The 13,575-nt window shown below is 54.0% G+C and overlaps 1 protein-coding gene across 4 annotated transcripts; it reads right to left on the bottom strand.

Moving 5' to 3' along the window:
• Positions 1 to 982: 982 nt before the first annotated feature.
• Sipa1 (signal-induced proliferation-associated 1) lies at positions 983 to 13,265 on the bottom strand. Of its 4 annotated transcripts, none has more exons than XM_028770960.1 (17): positions 13,168 to 13,240; positions 11,242 to 11,302; positions 9,946 to 10,749; positions 9,278 to 9,405; positions 9,016 to 9,192; positions 6,222 to 6,396; positions 5,740 to 5,843; positions 5,329 to 5,486; positions 4,609 to 5,218; positions 4,067 to 4,341; positions 2,439 to 2,654; positions 2,238 to 2,349; positions 2,048 to 2,156; positions 1,851 to 1,952; positions 1,712 to 1,784; positions 1,434 to 1,512; positions 983 to 1,356 (listed from the first exon to the last, which is right to left on the bottom strand). In XM_028770960.1, exons 3-17 carry the CDS (start codon positions 10,622 to 10,624, stop codon positions 1,210 to 1,212), a joined length of 3,144 nt encoding a protein of 1,047 aa, XP_028626793.1. In that variant the 5' UTR covers positions 10,625 to 10,749; positions 11,242 to 11,302; positions 13,168 to 13,240; the 3' UTR covers positions 983 to 1,209. The 4 variants fall into 4 exon arrangements, with proteins under 4 accessions (XP_028626793.1, XP_028626795.1, XP_028626796.1 ...); XM_028770962.1 differs by having other exon boundaries at positions 1,712 to 1,766; XM_028770963.1 differs by lacking the exon at positions 11,242 to 11,302 and having other exon boundaries at positions 1,712 to 1,766; positions 13,168 to 13,265.
• Positions 13,266 to 13,575: the final 310 nt, after the last annotated feature.

Below are 13,575 nucleotides of genomic sequence, written 5' to 3'. Positions count from 1 at the left end.
TTGTTTGTTTTGTTGGTCTGTATTTTATCCTAGTAATAAGAAAATATGTTCTGGGGCTGGAGAGATGGCTCAGCAGTTAAGAGCACTGACTGCTCTTCCAGAGGTCCCGAGTTCAAGTCTCAGCAACCACATGGTGGCTCATAACCACCTGTAATGGGATCTGATGCCCTCTTCTGGTGTGTCAGAAGACAGCAACAGTATACTCACATATATTAAACTAACAGACAAACAAACATTTAAAAAACAAAACAAAACAAAACAAAAAGAAAATATGTTCAACCAGGAAAGCTAGGTCACATGTAGGAACCGCTGATCTGGGATCCCTAGTGTACCTCTCATGACCCTTTCTGACCCCGTTCAAGCCTCTTTAACCCTGCATTCCTTCATGTACCCTAATTTCAGCCCAGTGGCCCCTAGACTGGTCCTCCTGGAATACCTGTGACATCTGCTGGTGAACTCAAATTCAAAACTCAGTCCTCATATTAGCCTCCTCAGAGAAAGGCTCCCTGTGCTCATGGCCCCACTGTTGCTCAGCCACACTTCTCCTCACTCAGGGTCTGGGCCTCAGCAGAGAAGCCCTACGCAGAGGCTGCTGAGACACTGGGGCCTGCAAGATGTGGTCAGGTGGTAGAGTCAATGATGCTCTGAAGCTCAGCTCCATGGGGCCTATTCGAGGGTTCCATACTGCATGGCCAGAATTCACCCCTTCCTTGTCCTGCCCCGCAGATTTGCTGGATCCCCACTCCTGCCCTAAACAGACAGGCATGAAGAATGGCCCCTGCTCCCCAAGAGATCCAAAAAAATGAAGAGGAGCCCCAGGGTGTTCTATCCTCAGAGCCTCCACCCTGCTGCTTGGTGCCAGGCTAGCTCTAAGTCAATGTTCCTGGGACCTGTCCTTACTGCTCCTAGGAGCTTGATGTGACCTTGGAGAGGAGGGCGACTCCCCCTCCTGTGTATCTTGAACACACAAACACAAATGGAGTTGTTTTTTGTTTTTGTTTTGTTTTGTTTTTAAACTCTGATGTCCCCTTTTCTTTACAGAATATTTACAAACAGGGACAGGTGTTAGCCACCAAATGGGCTGGGAAGAGGGGGGCAGTGCTTAAGACGCCTCAGCGCAGGGAGGAAGTCCTGAGGAAGGTCAATAGTATGACCCAGTTGCTCTGAGGGGCCAGGCAATTCCAAGCAGGTCCCAATTCAGACTAGAACTCAGACCAGGTCAGTAGTGGGTGAACCCAGCTGCTTAGAGGCCAGGAGCAGGCGGGTGGCGGCATTCTCAGACTCTGCCAGCAGCCTCTGGTTGTTGTGTCTGAGGCTTCGAACCTCCTCCTCCAGGGCTGCCCTGTCTGCCTTCTCCTAGGTTGAGGAATGGTAGGTAGTCAGAACCCTTTCCAGGGGCAGCCCAGTGTTCCCCGGTCAGGCTCTCTCCTCACCCTCTGCAGGTCCTCCTGGAGCTTCCTGAGCATGGACTCTAGGTGAGAGACCTTTTCTGACAGGCTCCCTGGCTCTGGCCTGAGGACATGGGATCAGAACTCAGCGGAGGCAGTGCAGGCTCCCAGACACTCCTGACTGACAATGAACCCAACCCTGTCTTCTGAGACTTATGAATCTGTGGAAGCAGAGCCTAGATAACATTCAACTCCAATGGGCAGGCAGAGAAGGGGACACACACACACACAGAGGAGGGGGTATGTGAGGGCAGAAACCTTACTCAGAATCACACTTTGAAGCTTCTTTGGGGTCTCCGCTTTCTGGGATGGGCTGTCCTGTGGGGGAGAGAGAGACTGTGGACAGGTCTGAAAGGGATAAACATCATTCTGGCTCATTCCCCTGGGCCCTAGTGGCCTCACCCTCCCGGGACAGTGACTCCAGAATTGTGTTGCACGTGGAGGCGATCTCTGAGATGGACTGCCACTCATCCTCCAGGGTCTCACTGCCAGCTTCTGACATAACTGCAAGGTAAAGGAGAAAGGCTTAGGTGGGGCGGGGGGGGGGGTTAGAACTGGCTGTCTTCTCCTCCTGCCCTATTCCCTGGCTCCAGACTCACTTTTACTGATGGAATTCCGCAGAGACAAAGTTCTGGGTAGAATGGAGGCCCTCAATTCTGGGGCTGAGTCACTGGTGTCTTCATGGCTACTGGGGCCGCCCGACAGGTCCTGGGGGCACAAGTGAACAGCAAGGCAGTAACACCCAATGTCACCTCTGCAATGACTCTCCAGAGCCTTGTTTCTGCTTACCTGGGAAGGGGGTGTCTCTCTGTGAGTACCGGTTCCAGATGGGTTGGGAGTGGTGACAAGGAGGAGGTCTGGAGTGGTGTTGGGCAGGACTGGAGCCTCATCAGACATAGAGCTAAGGAGGGGTAGGGGCGGCTCAGAACTGACAACGGCTTTCCTAGAGCTGTGCTTTCAAGTTCTGAAAGCCTGGCCCAGAGGGTGTACCTGCGAGGTGACAGGGAGTTGTGACTGTGCAGGAACTCTGTCCTCTCCTCAGGCAGACCCCCAGGCCCTGGAGGACTGCTACTGTCTTTCAGGCAAAAATGTAGCAGCTGCTTCGTGGGCAACGTGACCAACTTCACAGTTTCTTCCTGCACTGGCTCTGGGGCCCCGCGCCTGCTGGGTTCCTTCAGAGATAGCATATACAGCTCCGAAAAACTCCTGGAGGACAGGGGACGGGGACAGCATCAGGTAGGAACAGTCATCCCCTCCACAGCATCCACCCTATCCCAGCTACTGCCAGAGGTGTCCAAAAGGAAGAGAGCTCCAGGCATCCTCCTATGGATGGTTGTCTGTCTGCTACAGAGCACTCTCCAGACTCTGTAGCAGACAAATATTACTGCTAACCTTGTATCCACGGCTGTCCCATGTATCCTAGGCAGGCCACTCTGTCTATGTTTTTTGTCAAGCATGCATGACAGTACTTACTTTATTATAGGCTGTGAGTTTAAACAAAGTAATGTAAACTGATTAACCTCCACTGTGCACCACCTGGAGCCAAATCCAGTCTATGCTTCTCTTTCTTTTTATTAGCACACATGTCAGTTTTTGAAACTCCTATCTGCTAAGAATAGTTTTTAGCTGTCTTAAAATATGTATTTATGTGTATATGGGTATTTTTGTGGAGAGGAGGCAGGCACACATGAATGCAGCTGCCTATGGAGACCAGAAGAGGGCATGGAACTCCTGGATCTGGCCTTACATACAAGCTGTTGTGAATCACCCCGTGGGTGCAAGGAATCCAACCCAGGTCCTCTGCAAGAGCAGCAAATGCTCTTAATGGCTGAGCCACCTCTCCAACCTTAGTTCTTAGATGTTTAAATAATTTAACGATATTAATAGAATATTTCTTGACATGTAAAAATTAAAAATTACAAGACAGTCTGAGCGTAACGTATTTCTATTTGGAATTCTTTGACCTTACATTGGGTTTACCAGCAAGTAACCTCTTTACAAGATAATCTATATCAAATCCCAAAATGACAGCCTCCGTGGTTTTAATAGATGCTCAGGCATACATTCATTCTCCTGCAAAGGAGTTGAGTGCCGGTGGCAGAGCAGTGGCTCCAAAACCCTAAAAATATTTACTATTTGGTGCTTTATGGAGAAAGTTTGCCTATACTGGGTTTAGAATAGGAAGTGATCAATTAGTGTGTACTTGAGGTGGAGAAGCTAATATCTTGAAATAATAGAAAGGGCTATTTGGGGGCTGGAGAGATGGCTCAGCGGTTAAGAGCACTGACTGCTCTTCCAGAGGTACTGAGTTCAAATCCCCGCAACCACATGGTGGCTCACAACCATCCGTAATGAGATTGGATGCCCTATTCTAGTGTGTCCGAAGACAGCGACAGTGTACTCATAAATAAAATAAATAAATAAATCTTTAAAAAAAAAGAAATAAACATTAAAAAAAAAGAAAGGGCTATTTGACCGTTGAAGCAGGAAAGCAGGAGCCTAAACAGTTTCCAGTCTAGATGAGTAACATACGATTCAGAGCATGCTGATGCTAACACGGGAGGCACAGAATGGGCCAGCTGCCTATTCCCCCAACCCCCCACCCACGGTGCCCTGACCTTCGCGGCCGGCCGCTCTCGTCTGGGGGTAGGACCGTGACGCAGACCTTGGGCGCAGAGCGCAGCATTTGGGCAGCAGCTTCTGGACCCAGCTTGGGCAGCGTCTGGCCGCAGACGCGCAGCAGACGCGCTCCAGGCCGAAGCCCTGTGGTCTCCGCAAACGTGAAACGTTCCACGTGCGTGATGAAGCCCTCTTCATCCACCTCAAAGCCCAGGCGACCTTGGCCATCTCTGGGCAAGGCTAGTTCTCTGGTCTCACAGCCGCGGCTCACTAGCTGCAGGGAGAGGGGGTCCTTGAAGGTGTGGCTTCCCAGAGGCCCCGCCCCCGCCCAGCCTCCACTTAAGGCCGCGTGCCGGCGGAGCCCTAGCGACCCACCCGATAGCTGTGTATTCCAATTGGAGACGCTGAGATTAGAAGTCACCTGTGCAAACCCTTTTTCTCCGCCCCACCACAGCAGTCTTACGGAGTTTCCAATAGGCTCCGCTCCCGATGCCCACCAGACCTGAGGAGGCCCCCGCCTTAGTTTTGGACTCTGGCTCACCTGCAGACGTGCCACGACTTCGCCCACGGCTTGCCCTGGGGGCCCGTCGAGCCGTAGCGTGATCGCCTCCCCGCGCCCGTGGTACAGATCAAGTTGGTGCTCTGAGAAGGTCCAGGCCAATACGTCACGACAGGCACAATTGAAGACCACGCGGCCTTCGCGAGGTGCCACCAGCACCAGCGTCTCTGCTGAGATCCCCAACAAGCAGGGCACTTCGGCATCGTCCGGACCGCTCGTTTCAGCTCCCGCTGCGACCCGCGCCCCTGGAGCTGCGCGCACGCCCCACATCAGCGCGCCCGCCGCCTGCAGCTCCGCGCCTGGGCTCCGAGGGGTTGCCCGGCGCCTGCCCCCCAGAGATGGCAGGCCAAACCGTGAAGCCGAGTCCAGGGAAGTAGTGGTCACTTCATTAGTAGCCAGGTCCTGCAGGTACTGTTGGCGTGTGCGTGTAGCCATGGCGTGGAACTGGCGTGCATGACCGGCTGCTTGCTCACCATTGAGTGCCTTGGCCAACAAAAAGGCCCGGAAATCTGCGTTGGCTGCAAAGGGGCCTCCGCCTTCTGGAAGCGCCGGCCCGAAGGCAGGAGTGTCCTGGGTGCGGCTCACTGCCACCCTGCGTGGAGAAAGGCCGTAGTGAGGGAACGAGAGGTAGAAGGGGACGGGGAATGTGTCCAATAATCGGTGCCCATGGGAGACACCACCTGAGATCACCCTAGCACTCACCTGTATGAGGTGTGTGGGGTGCAGGGAGCATGCGCACGCACCACCAAGAAAACGTGCTGGAAGTGAGAGCGGATAGTCGTGGGGCAGAAGGGCTTGCTGCCTGGCTCCTGGAACACGATGGTCACAATATCATTGCCGATATGACGCTTCCTCAGGAGCTGGGGGTTAAAGGTAGGCAATGAGAGATGAGCTTTGTGCCCCGCAAATCCCTCATTTAGTCATGGCAAAAGCACCAGTGGTTCATCACCTGCCCTTGTAAAGGCCTGAGGAGGGTATTTGGGAAGAGGGTACAGCCAGAGGAGAGGGTTGTTGGGTTCAGCAGACCTCACACCAAGGTTCTGTTATTATCACTCAAGTAACACGCTCCTCGGCTCCCCACAAGTCTTGGGCCTTTCCCAACCCCTCGCACACCTGTTGCTGGTTATTAGGCGTGTAAGGCAGCATCGTGGACACGTGAAACATGATCTCATGGTCTTGATAGGTGGTGTAGAGTGAGTGCGTGCCGGTGGAATCCGCTGGAGCCAGACAGTTGGGGACACAAAGAGAACATGGGGAATGTGGGTGACTTCAATGAGACGTCTCACCTGAACTTCTCCCTGTGTTCCAGCCAATTGTGGACAACCCTCTCAAGCCACCAGCTATTGACCAGTCCAGGAAGTCCAAGATCCCCCGCCCTCGGTACACTCCCTCCCATTTCCTATGGCTACAGTCCCACACCAAGGTGAAGGAGAATCAGGATGGGGTGCTGAGATAGAACGAAGCCAGAAATAAGACAGTCTTAGAAGAAAGCCGAGCGCTAGATTGCTGTGAGTAGCTCAGCCCCAGCCACCACAGACTAAGGAGTCCTAATAAAGTTCTGGCCTGCACCTCCAATCCCTTCTGTGGGGTCTCACTTTTGGTATCCAGCTGGGCCCGGTAACTCTCAAAGCCTTTGAGTCGCACCACATCACCCAGCAGGGTGAGGAACTGCATGAAGGCTGCTCCCGCCTCCTGGTTATTGTACATCTCTTCCTCAGAGCCCTGGCCAGCCCGGCAGTACAGGATGCCCACCTTGCGTTGGAAGCTCAGCTGAGGGGGTCATGAACAACAGAAGACAAAGACTTCAATCCCCTGCCAGCCCCAGCGTGTTGTAGAGCATGAGAACAGGGGGCCTTTAGGGCTGGGTTGCTCTGGTAGGAACTCTGAGCCATTTGTGTGTCTTTGCCCAGCAAGTGGATTCTACCTGCCCCTCTCCTTGTGCTCATGAGGGCAGGGAGGCCACAGAGAGGGCACGGAGGATTTAATTCTCCAGCAACAAAGGAGAAGACTTACAGAAAGGACCCATTACACCAGTGGTTCTCAACCTGTGGTTGTGACCACTTTGAGGGTCCAACAGCCCTGTCACAGGGGTCACATCAGCAGAGATCCTGTGGATCAGATATTTATGGTACAATTCCTAAGGGCAGCAAAATTACAGTTATGAAGTAACAATGAAAATATCTTTATGACCAGGGTGACCACAACACTTTACACTAGGTAGTAAAGGGCGGCAGCATCAGGAAGGCTGAGGACCCCTGCCAAGCACAGTGCCTTCACTCCCAACAAACGTCCACCATCCTCCTCAGCTCAAGGACCATCCTCCTCACCTCAAGGCTTCCGCAGGCTGCCCTCCCTCAACTACAAAATACTGTCACCCAAGCCCTCTGAGGTTTGGGGCCACTTCTGTCCCCTTCCTGTTTGTCTTTTTGATAGAGTATAGTACATAGCCCAGGCTGTACTTGAACTCACTATATAGCTTAAGACTGGCTTTGAACTTGTGATCCTCTTACCTGTACCTCCCAAATACTGGAATTCTAGACATGTACCTGCATTTTTTGGTTTGTTTGTTTGTTTGTTTGTTTGAAACAGGATTTTGCTATATAGCCCAGGCTGGCTTCGAATTCACTGTAATCCTCCTGTTTCAGCTGCCTAATATGGAGATTACAGGCATACACCACTATGCCTGGCTTTTCTGTACACTTTCTTCTAGTGGTTTCCAGTTGCAGAAAGATATGCTCTACTGACCTCACTGAAGTAATCTTGTCTCCCAGTGCCAGCTCTCACCTCCCTCCTTCATAGCTAGCCTCTGTGGCTGAGGCTTGCCTAGCATGGCTGAAGTCCTGGCTTCTGTACCTCAGGGAAGGTGTGTGTGTGTGGGGGGGGTGTACAAACAATAAAACCCCACAACTCTCCCTACAGGCCATATATATAAAGCCTTATCCTGGCACTCTCTTGCCAGTGTTGGGCCTGGTACTCCTCTTGCTTGAAGCTTTCCACCTTAGCTTCCCTCCACATTCTGTCTCTTCTCCCCCACAACTGCTTCCAGCTCAGAACCTTTCCCAAACTCCAGGTCTGGCTCAGCAGCTGCTAGGTGCCTTTCCAATTTTTTTTTTCCAGACAAAGAGTCTCTCTACATAGCCCTGGGTGTCCTGAAATGCACTATGTAGACCAGGTTGGCCTAGAACTCACAAAGATCCTCCTGCCTCTGCCTCCTGAGTACTAGGACTAAAGACACGGACCACCACGCCCATCCCTTTCCAATATCTTGACCCATCTGTCTCTGCGTTCTGCCTTCTATCCCTCCTCCAGAGTCCCAGGGCCCACAACAAAACACAACTTCCAGGGGCTGAGGAGCTAGGGATCTCAGCCTTCCTCACACTTTTCAGCTGGTCACACAGTACCTCATCATTACCTGTAACCACCATGACAACCATGTCTAATCTGAACAACCACTGCTGCTTTGGCCCTGTTCGCCATCCGACCTAGGTCTGTGTTGTAGCTAGAGGGCCACTGTGCCTCAGATCTGTCCTCAATCCCTCTGTGCCTCTCAATACCTACAAGAGTAAGTCCCACAAGCCCTCTACCCACAGGAAAAGTCATGTGACATGCGGACTTCTCTAAACCATCATTGTAGAGCCTTCTGCTCAGAAAAAAATCTTGTCAATCCTGCCTGCCCAGAAAAACAGGCTCATGCTGGTCTGAGGGGTTATATGTTTTTCAGTGTGAAACTTTGGCTGCCGTCAGTACCATCTGTGTGGCCTCTAGGGACCCCCGTATTCTCCTGTCACTGGACACTGTGGCTCCTGTATTTCATCAGGAGCTCTCTTGCCCATACTCAGGGACAGTATCTCATCTAGAGCTGTTTCAGCATCTGGTCTAGGGTCTGACACCATGAGGGAATGAGATGTATTTGTTCAATGACCACCATAATAAACACCACAGAGGAGAGCCAGGGCCAGAGGGTGACTTTCAGCACAAGGTATAGGACTTCCAGCTAGCTTGAGTGTCCTGGAGTGGAACAGAAAGCTCTGGGCAGCTTAACCTATGGGGAGGAGACCAAACAGAGGCTGGGGGAAGAAAAAAAAAAGGCCAAAAACAGTGAGGGAGCTGCAGAGCACCAGGTCAGCGAGTACTGTAAAGGTGCCTAACAATCACCTAATGCAGAGCCTGGGTAGGCCAGAGCTGCAGCCCCAGATTCTTAACATGCAGTGGCTTCTTTACAAGCCTGCCTTGATCAAACAAGTCTCCAGTGAACTTGGGTCCTTCTCTCTGAAATGCTGGAGGTGGACCAGCTCTCCTTAGATCCTGTAAGATCAGGTCAGGATCGGGAGCTGGGAGTTCAGACCCATGTCCCCAGAAGCTGAGCCCTCCTTCCTCCCAGGCACTCACCACTTGCTCATCTAGAGTAAGCAGGGTGCGGGGCACCTTGGGAGAGGCTGAACCCAGGCGCAGGCAGGTTGGGCTCAGCCGTGGAGCCACGTGTTCCAGAAGTTTCCTCGGGGATAGGCCCCTCGGGGGGCCGGGAGGCAGTGCGTCCTCTGAGATGGTGCCACGGAGGGTCCGGAGCTAAGGATGGGACGTAGGGACATTCAGTTTTTGTATAGGCTGTGGTGGAGGGAACCCGCCTCCTGAGCCTGTAATCCCAGCCCACCTGCGTGGTCCGCACGATGACCCGGTAGCTGTGTAGGGTGCCCCCTCCGCTGCCCTCTTTCTCCTCCCGTCGCAGGCTCACTGCCACAGGACCCAGCGCCTCATCCAGCCCAAAGAAGTTCTGGTGTTCTGGGGTGGGGGTTGTGGGGGTGGTCGGTGGCCTATTGGGTCAAACCCACAGACCACCCTATCCCTTCTCGACCACGTCCACCACAGAAGTATCGCCCTAGGGTCTCTCCCACTCCCGTTTGTAGACCCACCCACATTACACCTTGTCCCAGGCCTGGGAACAAATGCCTAAGCACTCCTAGGTTAAAGGCTGCCCTGGCTCCGCCAAAGCTTATGGTCTCCCTTTTAAGACACGGAAGCTTCTTTTCCTGCCCATGATGAGAATAGGGTTTCATCACACAGATATGGAAATAGGAAATCGCTCACTAGCCTCCTAGAGGGTTATGAAGCCAGATGCCAGGCCACTTCCTGACTTCAGGTGCGACACCAGAGCTTGGCCTTAAAGAGGTAGTTAGAGTTGAGCCAACGGAGCCCAATTCAGCTCTTGCTCATTTTATAGGGAAAGGACAGCTCATGAGCCTCCCGCTGTATATAGTGTAGACCACAGGGACCTCTGACCCAGACCTTCTCCTGCGTCTCCCAGGCTCGCCTGCCCCTTACCTTTACCATAGAAGTACTTGCGGTAGTAGCCTGCACCCAGATCTGCATGCTCCAGACTGTAGGCTGTGGTCCGGGTCTGTGGCTCCTCCAGGACTGACACAGCCGCATTAGGCAGTGCAGGGGGCACAGGTGGGGATACTGGCCCACCCAGCCCTAGCTCACCCTCACCACCAAGCTCGCTCACAAAGCCAGTTGCCCCGAGCAGTAAATCGGAGGTGGTAATCTGGTCCTCAGCTAAGGCCAGAGTCCCAGAGTTAGCTTCTGTATGGCTGCCTGTTCCCCGAGGTCGTGGAGCCCAGTCAAAGAGCAAGCTCTGTACATCATAATGAGCAAACCACCGGGGTTCCAACACTGGTGGGAAGGTGGGCTCTGGCTCCTCAGCTGGCAACCCCAGCAGTGCCAGTGGATCCGTGAAGAGCCGAGTAGGGGTTGCAGCAGGGCGGCTGGCATCCTCATGGCTGTGGGCACGGGCACGGGGGCTGGCTGGTGTAGGGGGCCGGACTTCACCAGCATCACTGCCACTGCGCAGGAGTGGGCCCCGAGCTGGCCTTGGCTCAAAGGTGTGTGGTGTCAGTGGGGGCCGGGCAGGTTGGCGCAGCTTACGGGCAAAGAGGTCATCGGTAGGTGCAGGGGCCATGCCCCGCCGAGGGCTCCCCACACCGCCGGCCCACATGGGCATGCTCTGTGGGCCTGACTCTCTGGGGGCCGGGCCGCATTGGTGGGCACGGGTCCTTGGTGCCCAGCCAAAAGGCTGAGGTTTCAGTGGCTCCTGCACTGCAGGAGGAGGGGGCTGCTCAGATGGGCCTGGAGAAAAAAACAGGAACTCAGGCCCCCAGCCCAGTCTTCCACCACCCCATTTGGCTTCCGGCCCTCTCCGGGACCATCAAAGCTGCTTCCGCTTTCCTGGCCACTTCCTTGTCTGCCTGGAGCTGAAGTTTCCAGCCCCCTCCCAGGCTTAGCACTGGTCAAGGCTGGGGGCTGAGCTGTGATGTTTTGTCTCTGGTGGTCCTAGTGACTGGGCCTAGTGGCCACCGGGTCCTCCCAGTTCTCCCCAGTACACCTTGGCTGTGGAATTAGGCCCAAAGTGAGGGTTGCCACCAAATTCTGGACAGACAGTTTCCACTGGGACGGAAATCAAAGCAGTCACTAGTGTCTGGGTTTTGCCCACTTGACAAAGGGAGGACGTCCTGTCCCCAGAGACTTTCCTCCCTGGTACCTCCCACTTCCTCCAGGGTCCCCAAGAAGCTAAGCACCCAAGGCCTAGACTCAATGCCCTCATTCCCGAAGCCTCAATACCTCAAGGACACAGGGGCTCCTGGGGCAGCTGCTGCAGGACGGAAGCAGTGGTGAAGACTTCCTATAACACAGGAAGTGGCCCCAACTCAGCCCAGCCCCCTGCTCGGCTCCTATATCCTGAGGAAGGTGCTAGGGTCACACACAACAGCTCGGTCATGGGACCCAAGACACCTAAGTCTAAAGGACTGAACTAATACTAACCTCTTGTAGGTTACTATGTGTACTCCTGGGGGTGAGAGGCTAATCCCGACAGGCCCCTGTGGATATTTGTCTACCTGGCCTCACATGCATAGGCAAGGGAGGTCTGAACCCAGGGAGACAGAAGGTCAAAATGAGACCCAGTTAAGATGAGCTTGCCTGAATTAGTTCCATGTTCAAACTAGAATTTGAACCTTGTCTCTGAATCTCGAAGGCAGTGCTTCTCAGCCTTCCTAAGGCTGTGACTCTTTAATACAGTTCCTCATGGTGTGGTGACATCACAGCCATAAAATTATTTCCACTGCTACTTCATAACTGTGATTTTGCTACTGTTAAGAATCTTAATATAAATGTCTGAAGTGTGACCCCTGTGAAAGGGCTGTTCGACCCTCAAAGGGGTCAGATCACACAGGCTGAGAACCGCTGCTTCTGTGGTTGGCAGAGCTGCACCGGTCTACTCTGTCCTTGTGCACGTAGGAGTAAGGCAGCCCTGTGAGGGGAGAGGGGAGAGGCTCAAGGTCTCACAGGATGTAAGGCTGAGACACCCAAGGCCCCAGGGACCTACTAAGTGCGGAAATGTGGTGAAGCTAGACTAGGCAGGTGCAGGTGTGAGAAGGCCGAGCCCACCTCGGGTGAATGGATGGAGTCAACAGCTGGGGCAGGGCCGTGGGAACTGTCCTAGTGCAGGCCTCTAGTGGTACAGTTTTACACATCACCCAGTGGCATCAAGTGGGGCTAAGCCAGAAGGGGATAGGAAGTAGCTCCATGGTACCCCTCAGTAGGGTCTCCAGAACCAAACAAGAATAGACCTCCTCCTCAGGGTCTTCCTGTCCTACTTTTTTCCAGGATAAGCTCTGATGCTGAACTTCTTGCTTTTTTTGAAGACTGCTTGAAAACTGAAAGGGTGAGGCCAACTCTGCCCCTGTGTGAACTACACAGGCCCAGGTCCATGGACCAAGCTGTGGGCACATGCAGGCTTGGACTCAGACCACAGTGTGGAAAGAACTGAGAGAAACACGAGAGGGGTCTGTGAGGGCCCTGTGCCATGGGCTGAGCTCTGGGAATGTGTGCAGCCCAGCCCAGGAGCTGCCTCTTTTTCTGGCCCTGCCTTAAGGGGTGTACTTGGGCTCTGCCCCCCATCCCACATCTTCACACAAGGCCCATTGAGGCCAGGACATTCCTTGCAGCCTGTGTCACTAGGGGGGAAAAGGGGGTGCCCCGCCCCCACAGATCCGGAAGGCCTGGCTGCCCCAGGAGGAGGCGCTGGATGCTTCCCAGCACATCTGGAGGTCATGACCCTATTTCTGTTGCCAGGGAGTGCTACAGATGTTTCCTCCCAGGCCAGACCCAGGACTGCAAAGGCTGGGAAAGAGGTCACACTGCGAGAAGGGGAGCCCCAGAATAGGGGGAGCCCCACACACTCAGCAGCAGGAGCAGCTGCCAGCACTGCTAAGAAAAGTCCAGAACCAATGAATCCACTCAGTGGAGCTATGAATCTGCTCATGCAGAGGCGGGAGTGGGAGCTGCCAGCAGCAGACAGAACACTGGACGAGCTGACTCGGGGCTGGACTGGGACAGGAGGTTGGGTGGGGTGCGGGTAGTGAAAGCAGCCAGCCAATAGTCCCATTCCTCCCCACATTACAAGGGTTCACGTCCAGGTTACTTTGTTGGGTAAAAGTAACCTCGTGCCCGAACCTGGTGCCTCCCGATCCCTGATCCCGCCAGTACCTCTCAGGCTCTCGCTGGCTGCTGCTGCCTTCCGTACCAAGGTCCCGCTGCCTGCTCGCACCACTCCCGGCGCCTCCGCTCCGCCTGGGGGCGGGGCCAGGATGGGGCGGTACATGGTAGAGGGGCGGGACTACCCGGGAGCTGTCTAAGGCGGGAAGCACAGTGGGTGGGGACCTCCGGCAGAAACCTAGGCAGCCCTGGACAGTCTGAAGTTCTCCCAGCCTTCAGCTGCCCTTTTAATTCCTGGTCCTAGCCCAGTCAGTAACCTCACCGAGAAATGGGAACAAATGTACCTGCCTTCCATACCAATTGGAGCGCTAGAGGCCACCTAGTGTCCTGCCGTGGCCCAGCAAACAGCAGGTATTAAGGCCAGAAACTATTTCACTCTTTAAGGCTGGGCCTAGATAA

The sequence above is a fragment of the Grammomys surdaster genome, unplaced genomic scaffold, assembly GCF_004785775.1.
Source record: "Grammomys surdaster isolate TR1022 unplaced genomic scaffold, NIH_TR_1.0 205, whole genome shotgun sequence".
In the NCBI taxonomy this organism is placed as follows: Eukaryota; Metazoa; Chordata; class Mammalia; order Rodentia; family Muridae; genus Grammomys; species Grammomys surdaster.
The sequence above is the reverse complement of the archived record's forward strand: the minus strand, read 5'-3'. Positions and strand labels throughout refer to the sequence as shown.

Coding starts and splice junctions, on each gene's coding strand:
- Sipa1 (XM_028770960.1), bottom strand. CDS start 10,624: ATGCCCATGTGGGCCGGCGGTGTGGGGAGCCCTCGGCGGGGCATGGCC. Junction 4,342..4,608: donor AAGTCGTGGCACGTCTGCAG/GTGAGCCAGAGT, acceptor CTCTCCCTGCAG/CTAGTGAGCCGCGGCTGTGA. Junction 1,785..1,850: donor GGAGTCACTGTCCCGGGAGG/GTGAGGCCACTA, acceptor ACCTGTCCACAG/TCTCTCTCTCCCCCACAGGA.